This window comes from Manis pentadactyla, chromosome X (genome assembly GCF_030020395.1).
Source record: "Manis pentadactyla isolate mManPen7 chromosome X, mManPen7.hap1, whole genome shotgun sequence".
Taxonomy (NCBI): Eukaryota; Metazoa; Chordata; class Mammalia; order Pholidota; family Manidae; genus Manis; species Manis pentadactyla.
In genome coordinates, this window is record NC_080038.1 from 104,900,433 (window position 1) to 104,924,118 (window position 23,686).

The following is a 23,686-nucleotide window of genomic DNA, read 5'->3' on the forward strand; positions in this document are numbered from 1 at the left end:
GATTTTAAGGCTCTTCTTTTCCTCTTGGGAACCTAAAGATGTTACTGAGGAAAAAAACACACAGAGAAAAAGCAACAGCCCACTTGCTATACACTTTGTAGATGGACGCTTGAGGCTCACAGTGGTTTTCAGTGTATACAGAAGCACTAGTGTTTCTCATAAAATTCTTACCTTCCTGCCAGTCTTTTAGTTTAATTTCACAGCAAATAAGAGGGGCTCCAACTCTGCCAGTAGTATAATCAGTAACTATGAAGGAAAACACAACAAAGGTAGTAGCATACCACATTTCAGACTTGCACCAATGTTTGATTAGCATTAACAGTGAGAGCCAGAGTCTGACATATGACAAAAGACGAGGCCATGGTGAGAGGAGTGCAGTGTGATCATTTTTCAACATTTCAACATCACTTCAACAGTGCATCAGTTTCAATGTTGTTAGGTCATTTTTACTTCTCATGGCTATATTTCAGATTATTAAGTACAGAAATCTTTGTTAAAGGGGGAGCGCTGGCTCTACCGCTATCTACGTGGAATTTTGGTAAGACATTTTGATTGCAATTCCTTCTCTACCACTCATCAATTGACTGTGCAAATTGGACAAATTACATAATCTCTCTAAGCTTCCATTTCCTCATATATTAAATGCGGATAGTGAGGGAGCCTATTTCATTGAGGATTAAATGAGATGACACATGGACAGTAACACTTCTTAGCATAAACTAAGTATTCAATAAATGATAGCTGCTCTTATCAAACATGGTCATGATGATTATATTATCCTTTTATAATTTGTTTATTGCTATCAATAATCAAGCAGTATTTATATAGACAACCTAGCATTATATTAAGCCTTCTGAGCAAAGCACATAAAGGATAAGGAGACTCTACCCTCAGTGAGTTACAAACTACCTGGGAAGAATTGCACACACTTAAATACTAAGCTACATGATACTAATGGTGAACAGGACAGTGCCTTAAAAACCAGAATGCTCAATGTAAAAGGAAATAGTTGGGAAAGACGGAATTGGAGAGTTGGGCATTAAACGATGGCTGTGTCCAGTAAGCAAAAAGGGTATTCTAAGAGAAGGGAACAGAAAATACGCAGAGGTGACAGCAAGAATGCTGGCATGCAAAAGAGTGAGGAGACTGGCTTGTCTGGACAAAAGAGCCAGGTGTTTGTATATATGTGACAAATAACAGAAAATAACAATGAACAGATATAATGGTGCTGGAGAAAGATGTCTTGAAAGCCAGGATTGCCAGGTGTGAGGCACTGTTTGAGGTGCATGTGTCTGTCTAACAGGCAAACAGGATCAATCAGAACTGATGTAACAGGAGCAGGCAGACACAGCAGCTGGAAGGCTGCTACCTCAGAGCAGTGTGAAATAATAAAAGGTTGGATGCCAAAGGTGGCATGCAGGGGAGGGAGCAATCCAAAGAAGAAATAGGAAGATCTGATGAAAGTTAAACATACTAAACATAAACAATCAGATAACTTCCAAGAAAACTCCCTGAATTACTTTACAGATGGTAATACCACTATCACAAGCAACTTGGCTTGGGATGGTAGCATTGGTGCTGGACAGAATGGGCTTGAAGTGAAAGTGGGACACTTCTCAAATAATTACCATATCCCAGTGTTTCACAACCCAGGGTGATTTTGCCCCTCAGGAGATAGATATATGGTAATGTTTGAAGATATATTCCATTGTCATGTCTGAGGGATGCAGGTTACTGCAAGTGCCCAGCTGCCAAACATGCTACAGTATAGAGGAGAGTCCCCAACATTCAAGAATTACCTCCTTCAAATTTCTACAGCACCCAAGTTGAGAAACCCTGCCAGAGGTAGTTGAATGAAACAGCAGAGAAAGCAAACAAGAAGTCAGGCCAGGAATACAGACTCAAGGGGGAGCACAACAATTGATTCTAACAGTGCAATTCTCCAAGGAAGTGATCATGTACAGTCAGAAGATTAAAGGAGCAGGATGCAGAATTTTGAGGAAGGACAATGTGGCATATATATGTATAAGGTTTAAAAATAAAGGGCATAAAATGGCCATCCTGCCCAAAGCAATCTACAGATTCAATGCCATCCCTATCAAAATACCAACAGCCTTCTTCAATGAACTGGAACAAATAGCTCTAAAATTCATATGGAACGACAAAAGACACTGAACAGCCAAAGCAATGCTGAGAAGGAAGACTAAAGCTGGGGGATTATGCTCCCTGACTTCAAGCTCTACTACAAAGCCACAGTAATTAAGACAATTTGGTACTGGCACAAGAACAGACCTATAGACCACTGGAACAGACTAGAGAGTCCAGATATAAACCCAACCATATATGGTCAATTAATATATGATAAAGGAGCCATGGATATACAATGGGGAAATGACAGCCTCTTCAACAGCTGGTGTTGGCAAAATTGGAAAGCTACATGTAAGGGAATGAAACTGGATTATTGTCAAACTCCATACACAAAAGTAAACTTGAAGTGGATCAAAGACCTGAATGTAAGTCATGAAACCATAAAATTCTTAGAAGAAAACATAGGCAAAAAAGTCTCTTGAATATAAACATGAGCAACTTTTTACTGAACACATCTCCACAGGCAAGGGAAACAAAAGCAATAATGATCATATGGGAGTACATCGAACTAAAAAGCTTTGTACAGCAAAGGACACTATCAGCATAACAAAAAAGCATCCTACAGTATGGGAGAATATATTTGTAAACAACATATCTGACAAGGGGTTAACATCCAAAATATATAAAGAGCTCACACGCCTCAACACCCAAAAAGCAAATAACCCGATTAAAAAATGGGCCGAGGATATGAAGACCCTTCTCCAAAGAAGAAATTCGGATGGCCAACAGGCATGTGCAAAGATGCTCCACACTGCTAATTATCAGGGAAATGAAAATTAGACCACAATGAGATATTGCGTCACACCAGTTAGGATGGCCAACATTGAAAAGACAAGGAGCAACAAATGCTGGAGAGAATGCAGAGAACTCTTACACTGCTGGTGGGAATGTAAATTAGTTCAATCATTGTGGAAAGCAATATGGAGGTTCCTCAAAAAACTAAAAATAGAAATACCATTTGACCCAGGAATTCCACTCCTAGGAATTTACCCAAAGAAAACAAGATCCCAGATTCAAAAAGACATATGCACCCCTATGTTTATCGCAGCACTATTTACAATAGCCAAGAAATGGAAGCAACCTAAGTGTCCATCAGTAGATGAATGGATAAAGAAGTGGTACATATATACAGTGGAATATTATTCAGCCATAAGAAAACAAATCCTACCATTTACAACAACATGCATGGAGCTGGAGGGTATTATGCATGTGAACTAAGCCAGGAGAAAGGCAAATACCAAATGATTTCCCTCATTCGTGGAGTATAACAACGTAGCAAAACTGAAGGAACAAAACAGACTCAGACTCACAGATTCCAAGAACGGACTGGTGGCTACCAAAGGGAAAGTGGTGGAGAGAGAGGGAGAAGGGGATTAAGGGGCATAATGATTAACACACATAATGTAGTGGGGTCATGAGGAAGGCAGCATAGCACAGAGAAGTAGTGACTATAGCATCTTACTATGCTGATGGACAGTTGACTGCAATGGGGTGGGGGGGGTGGGGGGAACATGATAATATGGGTGAATGTTGTAACCACAATGTTGCTCATGCAAAACCTTCATAAGATTGTGTATCAACAATACCTTAATTAAAAAAAAACAAAAAAAAGGGGTATACATGATACTCTATTAATAAAGTTTCTGAAACTAAAACTGTAGGTTTGCATTCAGCCTAATATTACTTAAGAGGTATACAATTACAATAGCTCCCAAGGTTAATGCAAATAGATTTGTTTAGTAGCAACTATTATTTGCCACATTCAAAATGCTTACCTTCAGTAACTGTCCCAGCACCACAAGATTCTGTCAGTCCATAACCTTGACCAACTGGGCAGCAGAAGCAGACATTCATGAACCGGTGTGTCTGAGGAGACAGTGGTGCTCCACCAGACAGCATCATACGGACATTCCCTCCTAGCAAAGCCTTCACCTTCTTAAACAGTATCCTTGATAAAAAGGGGGATAAATTATTTTAATACATGCATACATGATTCCTGGTGATACACTAAATTATAAGCTCTGGGAAAGATTTCAGCTTTAGTTGAACATCTAAAATTTCAGAACCATGGTGACAATGAGAAGCAACAACTAGTAACACCTTGGGAAGAAATGCCAGAGAAACTCTTTAAAATGAAAAAAAAAAAAAAGGTGCCCTGTCAGGAAACTGCTTTGTCACACAGTAAATGAAAGAAAATGATGAGTCAAAGAAAAAAATTTTAATTATCTTTGAAATATTGAGTCATCTATTTTAGTTCCTTTCCAATGAAAAATTCATCTCCACTGCCCAGCACTGCATTTAAAGTAACTGTTATATTCATATACTTACTACACTATTGTATGAATACAATAAATCAGAGAACTTCATACAGAATCATGGAAATCAGTGTTAGTCAGAAATTATACTTTTTTAAACTCAAATGTCTTGATTCAAAGGTCTATTCTAGTTTTTCTTCATGAGACCAAATATTGTAATAAATCTTAAATATTTACTGTTATTAAAATTTGGTAAATTGCCAAGATCAGAGTGTAGGGTCCTCTGCTTACAGTAGAAGACTTAGAAGTGTGACCTTATGATCACGGTGGTGATAACTCAAATTACATTAACTTGCCATTTACTTACTCATGTTCCAGATGTAAAAACACAAAAAGATTTAAAGGCTCACATTATAGTCTTTGAAATGTACTTACAGATTGCAAAGTGGGGCATCATATCCCTTTTTGATCTGTTCCAATTTGTAATCATACCCTATCTTGAACAGAGTTTTCTGAATATAATTCATCTCTTGAACTTTGCTCATAACATTCTTATAAATTCTATCCATGATCTCCTAAAAGGTAAGCAAAATATTCAATAATCTGAAAAGAATTACACCAACTCTGACAGTCCAGTTAAAATACCTTATTTAGAACATCTTAGGTAGAAGTCTTTAACATAATGGATCTATTTAGTTTATTACATAATTAATTTCACTGACTTTACTCATTCACTATTTCAAAAAGACTAAGGCCAAGAAGTACAGAGGTTGCTGCACTCCCATCGATATACTAAGTTTATCTAAAACTTTTGAAAATGTTAACGAGAGTGCAAACAATTCATTCACTTCTCACATGAAGATTTTTTAAAATTATTTTCTTTCAAATATATTCACTTATTCTCAGAGAGCACCAAAACACTCAACTATGTTGAATCTAAATCCTGATGTTTTTCTCTTTATTATTACTACCTTGTGACTCTTAAAGCATGGCAGAGAACTTTATATTTTCTTATAAATTCTTATGTCCCTGTAATTTAGGCATTTCTATTCCATTTTAATATAAGCTAAAGATAGCAACAATAACGAAAAGAACAGAATTCTTCAAAATAGCAGTAGACACATAGACACCAAGAAGGGACTAGCAGTTACCAAAGGGGAGGGGCTGGGAAGGGTGGCAGGGGAGGGAGGAGGAGATTAAGGAGCACAATAATTCGCAGTCACAATATAGGTTGGTCACGGGAATGGTAGTACAGCATGGAGAATACAGTTAATGACTCTAACATCTTACTATATTGATGGACAGTGACAGCCCTGGAGGGGGTAAGGACTTGATAATATTGGTGAATGCTGAACCACTGTATTGTGTATTTGAATCCATCATAAGATTGTACATCAATGATACTTTAATAAAAGCAAAAGAATAATAAAAAAAAATTTTTTTTTTTTAAAGAAGAGGATTCTTGCTCATAGCTCTTTGGAAAATTAGAAGTAGGACTAGGTTTGGGATATACTGACTCCCAAGCTAATACACACAAAACAAAAAAACAGAGCCCAGACTATTACTAAATGATTACTTCGCAGAAATTAACAAAAACTACTACACATAAAGCACACCTATTTAAAAATATCTAGTCTTAAATATTTAAAATAGCAATTAGTATAAAAATTAGTATAAATTCAGTTGTGCTATAACTAATAACTTTATGGATGGCTCTTTCAATAGTAGAATAAAGCCACTCACAAATGAGGACAGCAGAACCACCCCTTGCATTACACTAAGTGATGTAAGTCAGAGAAAGACAAAGACAAATAACCTCACTTATATGTGGGATCAAAAAAACCAAACTCTTAGCAACAGAGTAGACCGGTGGTTGCCAGGAGCACCGGGTGGAAGGGATGGGGTGATATTGGTCTAAGGGAACAAACTTCCAGGTAGAAGGTTAAGTACTGGGGCTCTGATATACAGCATGGTGACTATAGTTAACAAGACTACTGTATACTTGAACATTGCTGAAGAATAGATCTTAAATCTCATCACACACACAAATGGTTAACTATGTTACTTAATGGGTGTGCCAACTAACATTACTGCAGTAGTTATTTCACAATATATACATACATCAAATCATCAGGTTGTATACATTAAACTGACGCAATATTATATGTCAATTATATCTCAGTAAAGCTAGGTGGGGGAAAGGCTACCGCCCCATTCAGTCATGGTACAATGTTGTTTTCTCAAAACCCACAAAAGGAATCACTATTGTATAAGTGAAATATTTGTCCACATCTGTGCTTGAGAAATCCCAAAAGGACTTTAACATGCTAAAGCTATCCCTCTTTTAAAAATGTATGGTATGTTTTATGGAAAAAAATTATATGGGAGTGACACAGATGGGTGAGACCCTTTCCACTGCTCCTTCCAACACTAGATACCAATCACAGACAAGGAAAGGCCTCAAAGAGTAAGAACACAATACAGCTGCAACATGTTGGCAGGATTTATTGTTAGCACATTAAAGTCACCCTTTATCTCAACCTATTATTATATGATGTTCAATTGAGTCACTGCTTATAAGAAGTTGTGGTTTATTCTGAATTCATACACTGTATGTGAATATTACAATACTAAAAGAATCTTTTATTGTGACTCAGAAAAGAAACTCAGGAAGCAGAATGTATCAGAAACAATATCCATAAAAACATCTTTTTAAAGAGGAGTGGGAGATGCCAAGGGAGTCAACAAAGTTCAGTGGAGCATCAGTGAACTAGCAACACGGGAGGTCATTTACTATCCCTAGGCCTGAAGAAGCTAAGAGGAGAGAAGTATTCCTGGAATGTGGGGAGGACTACAGCCATGGGAAAAACCTGGTTATAGCCAATGGGTAAGAGCCTGTCCAATGGGCACTGGACAGAGGCCAAAAATCATAGCCTAGCAGGGAAGGAGCGAAGGCAGTTAAGTATGTAGACGTCTCTCTTTTCCCTCCACCCACTGATCTCTCAGGAGTGCCAATAATTGGCTGAACCTAACCAGAGATCAGAAAGCAAACAAGCCCAGGTATTTCACCCACAGAAGTCAGCCTCCCAAGGCACAAAGTAAAGAATGGACACCTGCTTATCCTTCAGGCCCACATTCAGACATTACTTCCTAGTCTCCTCAGCCTTTACCCCTCCCTGTGTTCTCTGATATGGTTTACTAGGTACTCTTGTACTTTGGGTAATAAAGCCAATATGTTGTTTCCCAAAACAAAACAACAAAAACCCTAGAGACAACCACAGTGTTTGACTCTGGGCTCAGACTGGTGAAATTCAAACTTTACACTCTACTACCTATGAGCTCTGTACCTTAGGCAAACTTTTCTCATTATAAAATGGGAATAACAGGACCCACCTTGCAAAGTCTCAGGGAGGATTAAATGAGATATCTATCTAAAGCATTTTAGCACAGTGCCTGGAAAACAGTATACTGCGTTACCTATTATTAACATCACATTGTTATGTTTTAATCAAAAGATTATCCTTTCAGTGTGTAACCTTAATGAACTCTAGTAGCACCTCTAAATAAAAAGGCAAAGGCTACTCTGACCTATTTCGATTCTTTGGTTATTTGGTAATTTTGTAATTAAAAGCTAAAAAAACCCAAAGTGTCTTCCATCTGTAATTCTTAGAGAAACCTGGACTGAACACTTCATTTTATCTAATCTCAGACTTGACATGGGCTAATTTTATGAGATATTAGGACAAGATTTAATCTGATCATAATACAAGCAGCAGTGACACTCAGTCCCACTGGAGTTTTTGAACATAAAAGCATAAGAATGCATCTGATTATACACATTTGAAACACTGCATAAAATGATTTTGAATTTGTCATCATAAGGCTATGCAATGTTAACAGCTTATTTTTGTAAAAGGTTGTATTTTACCTGAGGATTTTGAATATTTAGAATGAAACTTTTTTCTTTGGGAGCACTCTCCAATGAGTTTTTTTAGTCACCATAAGGGTCGGGAGGCTTGGATTCTAGACTCAGTTCTGTCACTAACCAGCTCTGTAACCTTGGCTATGCTGCCTCAGTTCACCAGGATGGTTTCCTCATTTTTAAATTAAGTGACTAAACAAAATGATCCTTAAAGTATGTTCTACCTTTAAATATTATGACCAATTCTCATGCTAGGTAATTTGAACTAGGTCATTTTTATTACCGATTTTCAAGTATTAGCAAAGACTAATAGGCATACATATCTGAAGTTGGCCATTTCATCTTTCCCAACACTTACCTAAGTTTTTTTTTAATTGAAGTTTAGTTGATACACAATCTTATATTGGTTTCAAGTATATAACACAGTGGTTCAACAGTTACCCATATTATTAAATCCTCATCCCCACCAGTACAGTTACTGTGTGTCAACACAGGAAGATGTTACAGAACTTATTTGGCTATATTCTCCATGCTGTACTATCATCCCCTTCTCATACTGACCAACTTATATTAGGATTGAGAATTTTTGTGCCCCTTTATTCCCCTCATCCTCCCCACCCACCCATCCCAACCCCTCCCCCATGGTAACCACCAGTCACTTCTCAGTATCTATAAGTCTACTGCAATTCTGTTCATTTTGTTACCTAAGATTTTAAGAACACATTTACCATAATTACAATGAAGTAAAATTATTTTAAAACGTACACAAATATCTAAAAGTATTACTTTTTAAAAACTCCAAGTGTAAGCAATAAATGACATTTATATTCTACTCACTGGAACAGCTGCCATGAGTGTAGGCTTCAGTACAGTACAATCTCCTTTGCTTCCCTTTTTGATTTTGCTGGACTACATTAAAGAACAAATAAACAGGATCAGGAAAACTGACCTTAGTAAAAATGTCTAACTCAAGTATTAAGAATAACTAAGACAAAAATTTACACATGGAATTTGATCCTTTACTGCTCTGCCTGTTAACTGTCCTATCATAACCTACAAGTCTGAAGTGTAAGTGCTTTAGTGCCTTATCCTATAGATTATTTCTTCTAGCACATTTCAGCCTTCCTTAGAGGAGAAACTCTGATCCAAAATAAAGGAGAATGATATATTTTGGTAAGTTGAGCTTTCGTATTAACATTTCATCAAACATAGCACAAACTATCCATTTTCAAAACAAAACTAATCTCAAGGTAGGTTTAACAGCAAAACAAAATTGAAATTTTTAACTTTCTCTGAATAACCAAAAGGCAAAGCCACCTCTCAAAGTCACCACTATGAACACCAATTAATATGATACAGAAATATTAATTTGGTAACATTTTGGTTGACAGAATACTAAAGACATGGACAGAGACCACGTGGGGATATTCATATATATACATAAATGCATACGCATTTATTTTCTCTTATACATGTAAATACTATTTGGGATTTCAAATATTAAATCAGTAGGTAGAAAAATTGATGAAGTCACCTAGTGAAAAAGGTAGACAAAATAAGAATTTGCTACAATGCATTTCCTTAGTGTAAGTTTAGCTGTATCATGCGTTAGCCATGACTAACACAGACAAAAAGAAAACCAGCTTAAGAAGCTGCGTGATCCACCAGTACCACCAGTGTTGCCCTATAGAAGGTTCTGCTGGTAGAACTCAATTGCTTTTACCCTATTCCTTGTGTTTTATGTATGTGCAAGTGCGTGTGCATTTTTGAGTGGAAACCTACACCCTCACATGCCCACTACACACAGGGGCGGAGTGCCCTGTAGAGAAAGATGGGCTTTCATGTCCTTCAAATTCAAGCCAGAGCTGCTGGCTAGTTTTTACTATATAGAGAAGTTCCAGAGTAGCAGTAGCTACAAGAAACCCTTCCTTGCTTTTTCTATCACTCTTAATAATGTTATCAGTTCTCTTGCCTAATTATGAGAGTAACTCTAGCTATAACAACACAGCTATCATCTGCTGATTTCAAATGTGGTACTTTGAGTCTCCCACCTTTTTACTGATTTCCTACGTGAATGAGACTCCTGGGTTTTAGATTCTTATGTATGATTGAGACTCTTTATTATCAAATTCACTAAAAAGGCAAGTGTGAGTGAATGCCCCCAACATTTTTGTAACAGGCTTCTAATGTATTACTTGGCCTATGAGACCAGCAAGGATGAAAGTGCAAACAGCAGCAAACTTCAATTGCCCCTCCCCCACACTGAACTAGCTATTGTTTTCAGAAAGGCAATGAGAACAAGGGTTGCTACTCTCCAGCCTCTGAACTTGGCCAACAGAGAAAAAAAATCATGCTCAAAGCTTACTGAAATGTTTTCCACATTTTGAAAACATCTCTGAACATAAAACTCACTATGAGGCATCAGAATGTATCCACAGATCTTTGTAAAAATTTTGTTTTAATTTAAGCCCCACTCTTATTCACAGGTCTGTTTTGACTTTACAGTAGATCAAGTCCTATTTATTAGTTTACTTGACAGTTTACTTACTCCCTCCAGTACTACTCTAGCGGATTTTAACTGTGTCCTTTTAGCTGAGTGGTATGGTTAAGTACAGCAGCTCTCCGTCTTACAAATAGGTTGTGTTCCTTAAAGTACAAAGTAGGTAGTCATTTAGAACAGAGAGCATTTTCTTATGGAAAAGCCACTTTAAAAGATAGTTAGATTCTCCTTGGGGAGGGGAGTGGCAATGACTAGGAAGGGACACAAGGGATATTCTGGGGTGCTGGAAATGTTCTTTTTTTCTTGATCTAGACAGTGATGATCACAGAAGTCTACATATGTATGTGTATATTAAATTGAATCAGGCACTATACTTAAAATCTGTGTACTTTAACATGCAGAAAAAAAGATGGTTGGAATCTCAAATAAATCCAAAAAAATGTATTTAACTTTTTGTCTTAATATTACACACCCTACCTAACCTCTCCTTAAAATGGTATTTCTACAAGAAAAGAAAAAAGTATTATAATTTCTAAGTGTGCACACCAAAGGCACATCTTCTTACCAAATCCACACCCTGTCAAGACTCCCCCAGAAAAGGCAGTATTGCTAGGTTTCCGAAAAATAACCACCAGGCCTCCAGTGATGGCAGTGGGAGCAGCCACACAGAGAATCATGTCATTCCTACCTATACTCGCTTTCTCTTTCAGCGTTCTGAACCCCATGGTTCCCTTATGAGCTCTTTTTTCCCCACAATGTCTAGTTGAAGCTTTTCTATAGTAACTACTCCAAAGAAGAAATTAAACAGAACTGTGCACAAGAGGTATTAGATGTGTGACTTCAAGTGGGCTCAAAATTAACATGAATTAGCCTTACCCAATGTTCGGCTTCCTGCTATGAAAGACAGGGAGAACGGAGAACCCTGACTCAAGAGTAGAAAGCTGAGGGCTGCGTCTACACATGCTGCAGCGCTGGCCAACAGAACTGCCCATGGTGATGGAAATGTTTGCTATCTGTGTTGTCTAATATGGCGGCCACTAGTCACACATAGCTACTGAGAACTTCAACTGTGGCTGGAGAAACTGAACAACTGAATATTCCTAATCTGACGAATTAATCTGTATTTCAGTATGTGGCTAGTGGCTACTATATTGGATGGCATGGCTCTAGAGAAAACTCAGAGCAAAACTGGGTGAAAATCTTACATGTCCTTTAAAAAAAACTCCACTGTTCATGGGTAATATGTCAAAAAGGCTCAATGTATTTATATTCTCTATGCCAGCTATCCAAAGTAAAAATCTAATAGAGACAAGATGAAAATAACTGTGTTTAAAAATATTTTTAAAATATTTAGATAAAGCAATCCTAACAAATCCACAAGGGTATTTACAACAGCTACATATTGCTCATGGGACCTATTTTTCAAGCTAAGGAGAAAATTTTAGCTAAATTAAAGTATCTCATGTGTTAGCAGTACGACATTCACAGCCAAACAATATAAGTTAATATGCTCATGCCAATATACTGAAAAGCTTGTCACCTGGTCAGAGAGTGTAAGTGGAGAAGAATATCCAATCCTACATCCATAGGTAAAGCAAGATATCTCTGCTGTCAATTCTAATACATGAGCCAAAGGCAAGTAACCAATATATGTGTCCTTTGGTCTAAAACAAAATAGAAACAGTTTAGCCATTCTTAAAAACACACTGTATATTAAAAAGGTCAATACCTTAACATTTTAATTAAATAGTTTAGAGAATGCCAGACATGAGCTCTGATTTCTAAGAAGCAATTTGAAAAATTCTATCTTACCCAAGGCCAGGAATTCTCTCACACTGGCCTGTCATTCCGGCTATCAGATTGCTATGATGCATCATCACCCCCTTAGGTCGGCCAGTAGAACCGCTGGTATACATGACGATAGCCAGGTCTGAAGGAGTTGGTCTAGCTGGAGGAATGCTCACTGAATGAGAAAGCACCAGGTTTTCTTCAGTGTAAAAGTTAAATTACTAAACAAAGATAATAATTGTACATAATGATAAAACGATTTAAAACAAATACTCTCTATTGATAATCAACACAAAAACAGTTATCAAATTCTGGTGGTCTGCAATGAGAATGTTAAGATCCATCTGGCCCATCTTCTGCAGGTTGAGCCTAATCCCTGTCTGCTCATGCCTCTCCAGTCTTGCATACAGAGAGGTGTTGGGGAAAGTTTTCTAGGACTTTGGAGAATCAGGAAGACAGAGCCTAAGTTACCCAGGCTTCAGATCTTTCATCTCTAAAATGAGATGGTTTGACTAGATGGTGGTTCTTAACCACGGGTAGGCATGAGAATCACCTTTACAACTTCAACAAAATAGTCTCTCTCTCAACCCTAGTTCTGAAAATTCTTATCCTTTATGTCTGGGATGGATCAAAGTATTCACAGGTGACATTCATACACACTCCTGAGTGATAACCTCTGGACTTGGATTTTTTTTTAAGTTTTTACAGAAGTCATTTTATTTTAAAGTTATTGAACCATGGGCGCTGAATGACATCATTATACATTAAACACATGTAAGATTAGATTCCAAATAGCAAGTAAAATCCGAAGGACATTAAACCAAAATTATCTTCTCTACTGTTTTGATTGTTGCTTCTTGAAATCTATATAGGAAATCATTTTTCAAAGTATTCAAAGTATAGTTAAATAAAAATTAAAGCAGGAGGTCCTTTCTCTCTCTTTCAGACACACACATACAAACACACACTCCTATAATTACAGGTTCTTCCCCTGTTTGGATGAGACCATAGTGACTCTTTTTAATCAAAATTAGACAAGAATTTTAGGATACCAAGAGACAGAGATACTGTAGAGCGGTTTAAATGCCCTTCATTTCCTATCAAAGGTAGTATTTAATCAGTGTCTGAACTTCACTGTCTGAAGGTAGGAATCATCATCTTAAAGGTCCCAAGCCCCAGTGCTGTCCTGTCAGGTCTTCCCAGCAGATCATATTTAGCCATCTTGAGCAGCGGTCAGCATACTTTTTTTTGCAAAAGGTGCAGACAGTAAATATTTTAGGCTTTGAAGGCCATATGGTCTCTGCCGAAACTACCTAACCTTGCCGTTCTATAATCAAAGGAGCCATATGTTACAGATATGGATGTGACTGGACTCTAATCCAACTTTATTTTGGAAAAACAGATGGCAGGCTGTATATAGTTTGCTAACCTGTGCACTACAGTTATGCTTTCTCGAACTATCTGTTGTGAGGATGTTTTCTTTCCTTCTCAATGAATTTATGGATAGATGCTTTTGTAAAATAGAATAAAAATGCATTACTGGAAAAACAAAATAAAAAAGACAATATGAACCTAACATGTTCAGATTACACAGACAACAAATTACATATCAATAAATAGAATAGACATACACGGAAAAAGAATTTTAAAAACTGCAAATGCTGTTACTTGAAAATATCTTCTAGCCTATTAATAAAGAGAAATACTATTACAGAATTTTCGTCCTTTCACAATGCTAACACAAAGTTGAGTGAAGCTGCAACTCCTCATTTAAATGCTTATATGCACACTCTAAAAAAATGCTGTATATATCTATGTTTAAAATTTTTAATGTGACATAAATTTGTTTCTTGCTGTTCATTTATGTAATCTGGGCCAGACTGACAACAGTGCTCCTTAAAGAGATAGTATCTAAACTGCTCCTTTTTTTTAAATTGCTTTATTTAGGCATAATTGATATACAGAAAACTGAACATATTTAATGTATACCATTTGATGACTTGAACATATGCAAACACCTGTGAAACCATCACCACAACCACAGTAACAGACATATCCATCAATTCCCTAAGTGTCCTTGTGCTTCTTTGTTGTTGTTGTTGTTGTTGACTGGATCTTTAAATCAACTTCAACTCTAAAATTCTAAAATCCTAAGTTTTAAACATCGTGCTGAGACTTCCAATTCAAGACAGTGTATTGTGCTAACCTAGTAACCTCCTTTCCTTTCCAGAATACACCAAAATGGCCAAGAATCTACAGATGTGTTATCAGAATTAAGTATAAATTTACTAAGATAGTTTATATTTAGTAAATCAGTTCATACTCTTTACGATAATATAATAGTGATACATATCATTATGTATGTGTCCAAGTCCATAGAACATACACCACCAAGAGTGATCCCTAATGCAAACTACGGACTTTGGGTAATAATGATGTGTCCATGTAAGTTCATCAGTTGTAACAAATGTACAACTCTGGTGGAAATGGGAAAAGCTACGCATTGTAGGGGTAGGAGGTATATGGGAAATCTCTTACCTTCCCCTCAATTTTGCCATAAACTTAAAACTTCTATACAAAATAAACCCTTTTTAAAAAATCAGTTTACAAGAATGAATTACATTTTTATGTGCCAGTTAAAACTTCAATGTGATTTACCATTTAAATAACCAAAAATAAAGTTATACTTAAACTGGCTAATGCTAATGCTCTTTAAAGAGATCTACTGTCACAGGTTATAGACCAAGCAAATAGGAACTACATCCTTTCTTGGGTGACTAATGGAAGCAGCAGCAATAGATACGTTAACCTTTTCTCAGTCTATGTTCACAACGTGACACTTCATTCTTATCATCATAACAACTTTCTATTCAGGTAAAGTTTCACAAAAATATGTCTTATCTACTGTAGAAATGAATGGAACCCGGAGGATATGTGGTCTATCATGTTACCGTTCACACAAAATGATGAAGACCAAAACTCCCATAGTTTTGTGCCAATATCCTTTGGTGAACCAGCAGAATGAGCAAGAGATCCCTCGTGATCAGGACTTCACAGGCAAGTTTACCTCAATCTTACAGGGTCAACCTGGCATTGAGAAACTATTTTCCATGAGTCTCTTGAGTTTCTGCACACCTTATGAGCACAGGCACTGACTTTGCTCTAGACTATCTTTTCAAGGATGTTTGCATAGTGAACAGCCTTGGAAGATATAGTGCATCCCTCCAGCACACAGAGCAGGCATGCTTACTGTCTAGTACAGTAGAGATAATCTCTCCTTCTAGAGCAAAGGGCAGGCATACTTACTGCTCATTAGAAAAGGTTGGGTTTCCCTAAGCACAGTCTTCTCCTCTAACATAACGCACTGCGTGTACAGGTGTCATCTACCCCTCTTGGCACTGCCTGGTGGAAACAGGGATGCTGGGAAGCAACATAAATGCTGATACTCTGCCTACTGTAATTGCTATGCATAAAAAACTGTTCCTCATCTCTGACCCAGGAATCTTGTGCTTCCCAAAAACTGTGGCCAGCTCATATATTTGCTTGCAAGTAGGTAAAATCTCAACCTCTTTGTCATACCCCACATAGAGTAGAGAGCTATATTCTATACCTGTTATTGCAAGCATGTGTTCAGTCCCTACTAGTCAAATATCAGAAGCTAATAACCAGTATGTTATCCTGTCAGAATGAATCCTTTCTTCATCTAGTACAGTACTATGATGTTCACATTAAACATGAGGGAAAAAACACTATTTAAATGGAGTATTTAATTTCCACAGCCCTCTGTCTGATGACCAACTGACATTTTGCAACAAGTTCCATTTACTTGATTTAAATTATATACCAACTACCATACCTCAGTAGTACAATAAATTCAAGCATGATCTTGGCAAACAGCTTTGCATCCTCTGAGACATCATTAAATTCGCTAGCATTGAGCCTTAAAAAAAAAGTTTATTTGAATAGAAAGGCCTGAGATCTTTTCCTCATGGAAGGTCCAAGTTAGAAGGTTGTAATATAGGTTATTTGAAAAAAGGAAATTGATAGCAGTTGCTCTAAGTGTGAACCACTGAACACATCTCAAATAGTTAGTAAATTTTAAAACAGTGGTTACCTTTTTGAGGAGAAATGGAGGGAAAAACCTTAATCAAACACGGTCTTGATAGTTTTTGAACATTTTTAAGTTTTTTTTTAAATCAAAGAACTTTACAGTTTTCACTTACATTACTTCTTTTCCTAACCTACTGAAATAACAAACCTTGACTAGATGAATCAATTTGTTTTAACTGAGTTACTTACAGTTTTCTTGCTTGGATCCCAACTCTTCTACTGATTGCATGCTGTGAATCTCAAATCCTTCAGCGTATTCTGCTTTATTGATAGTCTTACTGTCCACATAAATGATGTGCTTAACACAATTGATATCTAACAATGCAGCCTGTTGAGCAGAAAGAAAATCCAACTATTAAGTATGGGTCTGCAATAAACTCAATTATTGAACATTTTTCTATCCTGTCAGATAACACTAACATGAATTAAAAGAAAACTTCGTATTTACCTTAAGCTTATTTTCCAGAAGTTCAATACTAGTAATCAGATAGGTAGCCTCAGATTCATTTAACCCATGAACTACAGCTTCTCTGCCAAGTGTGGCATATAAAGTCACAACTACATAATAAAAAATAAACACAAAAATTAAATGATAAACATTTATTAGATACATTAAGTCAGCCTTTAAGGATAGGTACATTCACAGATGCAAAGAGATTTTGTAATTTAACTTGACTTCATAGTCTCCCTTCAACCCTGTCTCAAACTTCGTGGTAGACCCAATTTTTCCTTAAAAATTCTCAGTATTCTAACTTTCTAAACCTAAAGAAACCCAGAAAAACTGAAGTGCCACAACTGGTCAAAAGTCAGTTAATATTCTCAAGGTCAATAGGTTCTGGCTGAACAGATAATACAAATCAGAACTACCTGCTAGGACTCCCCTATGAAATGGAAGTTTCTACCTGACAGGACTTTCACTGATCATCATCATATAGCACCGAATAATGGATAAGTCATTGAAATTGCTCAAATTTTAAGAATCTCAAGTCAGAATCAGATTCCCAACTCCTTCCAGAAAGCTTTCTTGGGACCAGTGTCCAAGCTGACTAGAGACCTCCAAGCCTTAATTGGAGGAGTCAAGGAGATCTACTCTTCAGAAGCTACCAGACAAAGGAAACCTAACTAAAACCAAGATTAGTTAGAATCAAAAGACATCTGCTAAATTTGTATTAGACTTGAAAATTCAGCTCTAGCCTGGTTACCAAAACAGTTACATGCTCAAGAGCCACTTTTCACAAGCTGTTGATTGTTAAGTTGGGCAAAAGTTACATAGGGCAGCATTTCATATTATCCATTTTTGTTAGAAATGCATGCTCTTTGGTGTGGGGGATCACTAGGAGAACGGTGTAGCACAGAGAAGGCATATAGTGGATCTGTGGCAACTTGCTGCACTGATGGACAGCGACTGCATTGGAGTATGGGTGGGGACTTGATAATATGGGTAAATGTAGTAACCACATTGTTCTTTCATGTGAAACCTTCATGAGAGTATATATCAATAATACCTTAATAAAAAATTTTTTAAAAAAAGAAATGCATGCTCTTGATTCTTACACTATACCTACAGTGTCCTGTTTCATTCAACAAATAACTGAGTGCTCAGTATGTGACAGGCACTGTTCTGGACTTCTGATTTTTTAAAATAATTTCTTGTACAGTGGCAAAAATGAATGCTTATAAATCAGAAATATACCCATTTTTATATTCTGGCTGACATATCTAATGACAGCTCAAGTTGCCACAAACTTATTTCACATGTAAAATGGAGTAAGTCAAATAAGAGGCCTTGAAGCAATGAACTAGAATTATCCTAAACCACAATTTTTTTGAAACCATTATTTTGTATGTCACTGCCTAAAAGAGATCCCAAACCCCAAATTGTTCAGGTACAGTTGATTTCCAAATGAAAAATAAAATTCTTAATTCAATCCATTAAGTTGCCAATACTCACAGTAGCAATTAGAAGTCACTATCTTTAACAGGAGTTATCAGACATCTTTTAACTACATTACATACTGTTTTATGGACATAAATTGTGCAGAAAAAAAAGAACACCAACTTTGAAAACAAGAGGCTCTCAAGACATTTTCATACATAACTAAAGCCCTTGCCAAAAAAAACAAGACACTTACGAGGAAAGTTGTACTTAAAGCAGGTCTGTGCTGTAATCATCCACTCAGCCCTGGTCTCACAGAAAATGGCAATAGTGCTCTTTGGTTTTAATCCCAAAGCAGTGAGTCCACTACCAAAGTTACTCACTCTGTGGTTCACTTCGACGTAGTTCATCCATAAATAATTCCCAAGAATTAACTGTAAAAGGGAGACATTCTGCAGGATCAGTATATTTATTCAAACAAGCAACTGAAATACTGTTCAAAGTGTCGAACTCTAAAATTGCCCTTAAGAATATGCAGAAGCTATGACCTCCTTCTGAGAATTAGTTACACAGCACTGTCATGGAAAGCCAGCATATTTAAAATTCACTTGATTTATGATAAAGTAGAATGTACCTGCCCCTTTAAAAAAAAATTAAAAAGCACAAATACGCTTTACCTTCTTAAAAACCTTTCCGTTTGGCTGCATTTCATTTTCTTCGCTTAGGAGTTCCCTGGTCCCAAGGCTGTCCTTCTTCCCAAACTTGGAAACAGCATGATCAAATAATTTATCCAGAGTGTCTGCTCCAGGGATGTCTATGACAGCTAGCGAGTCGAAGTGCGTGACAGAGCGGTACGGACTTCCAGGTTTGTCTGAAGTGGGCTTAGCTTTTATTCTCTTTGCCATAGCGTTTTTCTTCTTGGCATTGGTAAGAAAATACCATGGAATAAATATAAGGGCACTGTATATTGTTATTAACAAGTGGACAGGCAGCAAAATAATGGTGAGCACATTTAGCTTAAGTTTCATAGTGGCAAGGCTTCTAAAATGGTGTTTATTTCTTGTAATTCTTGGGCTTCAGAGAGCCTTATTTTGCTGAAGAAGGCAATAATGGAAGCAGCAGGTAAGAGTAGCAGTTTAGCCAAGGCAGTTCAATTTTAACGATACAGATAAAAGTTAGTAATCTTTGGAAGCCGACAATAAAGTACACCTGTAGGTAAAGACAATGAACCAGGCAGAGAGCAGGAAAAACAAAACAAAACAAAACAAAAGAGCATTAACAAGTTGATAGTACCACTGATTTAAATACTTAAGTCTTTATTGGTTTATATTATTGATTTGATTCAGAAAGCTGAAATAACTGGTCTGAAACACTGTCATTTTCCATTTTTAATCATTTCTTGCCATACATTTCTGATTTAATTTTTTCTAGATTTTAAGGTATGCTGATATTGATCATTCTGTAAGTCAATTGCACAATGCTACCATAATGCTTATATGAAAGCATGAACGTGACAGTTAAATTTGGCTCACTTTTGAAGATAGGGAATACCAATAATGACATTTCTCTTAAACATGAATACATAAGTAAGGCAGCTTAAATAGAATGAAGTTTTGTATCCAAAAGGGGAAAGACCACCACTAATTTAAGTTTCTTTCTCAAAGATCAACCCAGAAATACTATTCTGAGTGCTTCATTAAGGTAAATTTCTGATATAAGGTTATTCACTATTTCCTATCCCCAAAATGGGAGCAATACAATAATATCATTTCCTAAGTGTCCAGTTTATGCTCAAAATTGAACCAGTTGCCTGGGAGTAGTAATATTAAGTCCAAAGTAGTGTAAGTCCTAGTCCTTGCCCATTACGAGTTAACAATAATGACACAGTCAGCACACAAGACAGATCCAGTGTCTTCCAAGCTTCGGTGGGGGGCTGGACAGGGGGCAAATTTCTTCAAAAAAAAATTCACAGACTTCCTATATATAAAACTAAAGTGGAATTGCTCTGGCTAAAGCAGGGATTGAGGGTGTCCAGAGTCCCACCTAGGACATCCTTGAACCCCACTACCAAGGTGATCATGGAAACATTTCCAATGAAAAGTCCGGTGGAAATACTGAAGCACTATGGTGTGCAGTACAAGCAATAAATGCAGTAGGTGTTCAGAGGAAGTGCAAAATGGCCAACCAGGAGAGGCTCTGTGGAGAGCAGACTTGCACTGGACCCCTGCTGGGGATGTGGAAATGAAAGAGAATAAATGGAGGGCTTTCCAGGCAGGGGAACCACATGAGAAAAGTTACAGAGGTAGGGGAGAAGGACAGACTTGGGAGAGTAGGGAGAGCCAATCATAAGGACACTAGCCTGACGGGAACAGAGTATATGCTGGCTAAATAGACTATAGCAGCATAGCATCTGACAAATCAGGCAAAAGAGTTTTGATTTGATTAGGCAGAAAACTGGGGGCCACTGCAGGTCAGAAAAGGTGTGAACTGGAAAGGAACTGCAGAAACTGTGTCACGGATCATCTCTCTCGAGGAGTTTCAACTGAGAAAGCTATTATGGTGAGTGGTAGCATTATTTCAACTATAAAACTTAAAATAATGGTTCACTGTGAAGAGACAAATTGAAGGTCATCCTTCTGCCACTGGTGTGGAAATACACTGTTGGCCCCAGGACAGTTGTTCACTTTCACACCAATTACTAACATGGTAGCTTAATCCAGTCTCCATTTTTGTTCCATGTCCTTCAACTTAAGGTACTGCAATAAGTAAGAAATTACAAATAAAAAGGCCTGGGTGTCATTCTCCATATCTGTCACTAACTAGCTTTTTAAGCTTGGACCCCTTTGAGAATCTAATAGGAACTATGATCCCAATTCCCCTCAGAAAGGTAAGCAAAATAATATACATGATTTCCGGGAATTCATGAGTTCCCGGAAATCTATCCATGAACCTCAAAGGGTGCCACCAACCCTGAACTAAGAATTTCTGGCCTAGACAATTTATGGGGGGCCCTTCCAACTTAAATTTTATGACTTACCCTACCTAGAAATTGCTTTCTCACTCTCTCTGACATGTCTGGTCATTCACTTCTTTGAAATAAGGTATGTCAAGCATCCATCATAGGCCTGGTCCTCAATATGCAAAATCACCTCTAACAATTCTCTCCTCCATCAGACATTTAATGACTACCCAATCCTCAATAACCTTTCCTTTTTGTAATTTCCCTCTCAATTCGGACCCCTGATTTCCAAACATCTAAACACCTGAGTACAGAGCTGAGACCCAAAATTCTCAACCCTATAAAAAACAACACCTTTGAGAGAGGAGATTAAAGATGGTGGCATGAGAAGAGAGACAGAGGCTCCCTCCTAAAACTGGATACAATTAGAAAATATAGTTGGCGCAACTAATCCTGAGACAGCAAAAGGAAAGAGGACAGCATCAGACTGCATACACCTGGAGAAAAGAGCAGACCTCACCGAACAGGATAACGTACCAGAGCGGTGGCTCTGCGGGAATCGAGCCCCTCCCCCACCTCACCTCAACAGTGGGAAGAAGAGAAACAGAGCAGGAGGGAGTGGAAGGCTTCGAACTGCTGAATACCTAGCTCCGGAAATCTGCTCTGGGAGCACAAAACTACATTTCATGGTGCTTTCATGAGACTCTTATGACTCTGTGTTGTAAAGTTAATACAGGCAGAGTTCCTGGGGAGACTGGGATCCCGGCCGCTTGTGGAAAGCAGGGAACCATATACGGCTTCTCTGGGACAAAAACTTATACCTGTGACTGGACCACTGGTTCAGGCAGTAGGGACAGGCACAGCAGCCAGGAGGCGGGGAACAGCTCCTTCCTCCCCCCAGGTACCACTACCACTCCCCTGCGACCCAAACATTGCTTCAGGGGCTGAGCAGCTCCAGAAGAGAGCTTCTGGACACTACAGGGCGCCATATACAAAAATGAAACACCACAGGAACCTTGTCCAGAGTAAAATTATTAATACAACTCCCGAGAAAGATTTAAATGATATGGACCTTGGGATTCTTCCTGAAAGGGACTTCAAAATAAAAATCATCAACATTCTAATGGAGGTAAGGAAAGACATCCAAGAACTCAGGAATGAATTCAGGTTGGAGATCCAATCGTTGAAGAGCACGATGGAGGGTATTAAAAGCAGGTTGGATACAGTGGAGGAGACAATAAATGAAATAGAAACTAGAGAAGAGGAGTACGAAGAAGCTGAGGCACAGAGAGAAAAAAGGATCGCTAAGAATGAAAGAATATTGAGAGAACTGTGTGACCAATCCAAGCGGAACAATATTCGCATTATAGGGATACCAGAAGAAGAGAGAAAGGGATAGAAAGTGTCTTTGAAGAGGTAGTTGATGAAAACTTCCCCAATCTGGGGAAGGAGAGAGTCTCTCAGGCCATGGAGATCCACAGATCTCCCAACACAAGGAACCCAAGGAAGACAACACCAAGACACATAGTAATTAAAATGGGAAAGATCAAAGATAAGGACAGACTGTTAAAAGCAGCCAGAGACAGAGATAAGATCACATACAAAGGAAAGCCCATTAGGCTAACATCAGACTTCTCAGCAAAAACCTTACAGGCCAGAAGGGAGTGGCATGATATATTTAATGCCATGAAGCAGAAGGGCCTGGAACCAAGACTACTTTATCTGGCGAGATTATCATTTAAATTTGAAGGAGGGATTAAACAATTTCCAGATAAGCAAAAGCTGAGAGAGTTTACCTCCCACAAACCATCTCCGCACTCTATTTTGGAGGGACTGCTATAGATGGAAGTGTTCCTAGGGCTGGATAGCTGTCACCAGAGGTAGTTAAACCATGGTAGGGAGGATGGAGCAGCAGATTGCGAGGCAAATACAAAATTAAATTGACTATCCCCAAAGTCAATAAAGGGATAGACAAAAAGTACAGAATTTGATACCTAATATACAAAGAATGAAGGAGGAAGAAAAAGGAGGAGAAATAGAAAAGAACCTTTAAATTGTGTTTGCAACAGCATACTAAGTGAGTTAAGTTAGACTCTTAGATACTAAGGAAAGTAACCTGGAACCTTTG

At 37.7% G+C, this 23,686-nt stretch overlaps 1 protein-coding gene across 6 annotated transcripts in view; it reads right to left on the reverse strand.

The window, feature by feature from the left end:
- The window catches only part of ACSL4 (acyl-CoA synthetase long chain family member 4), a 103,794-nt gene that overhangs the window by 18,293 nt on the left and 61,815 nt on the right, over positions 1 to 23,686 (reverse strand). For 3 of the 6 annotated variants that reach the window (XM_057496120.1, XM_057496118.1, XM_057496119.1), the window contains 10 exons: positions 19,277 to 19,808; positions 18,856 to 19,033; positions 17,172 to 17,281; positions 16,913 to 17,051; positions 12,638 to 12,788; positions 12,366 to 12,489; positions 9,163 to 9,234; positions 4,839 to 4,978; positions 3,924 to 4,096; positions 172 to 246 (listed from right to left, as the gene is read on the reverse strand). In XM_057496120.1, coding sequence (XP_057352103.1) covers positions 172 to 246; positions 3,924 to 4,096; positions 4,839 to 4,978; positions 9,163 to 9,234; positions 12,366 to 12,489; positions 12,638 to 12,788; positions 16,913 to 17,051; positions 17,172 to 17,281; positions 18,856 to 19,033; positions 19,277 to 19,627 — 1,513 coding nt within the window. In that variant the 5' untranslated portion in view covers positions 19,628 to 19,808. The remainder of the gene's footprint in view (positions 1 to 171; positions 247 to 3,923; positions 4,097 to 4,838; positions 4,979 to 9,162; positions 9,235 to 12,365; positions 12,490 to 12,637; positions 12,789 to 16,912; positions 17,052 to 17,171; positions 17,282 to 18,855; positions 19,034 to 19,276; positions 19,809 to 23,686) is intronic. The other 3 variants (XM_036912613.2, XM_057496117.1, XM_057496121.1) reach the window with 2 other exon arrangements.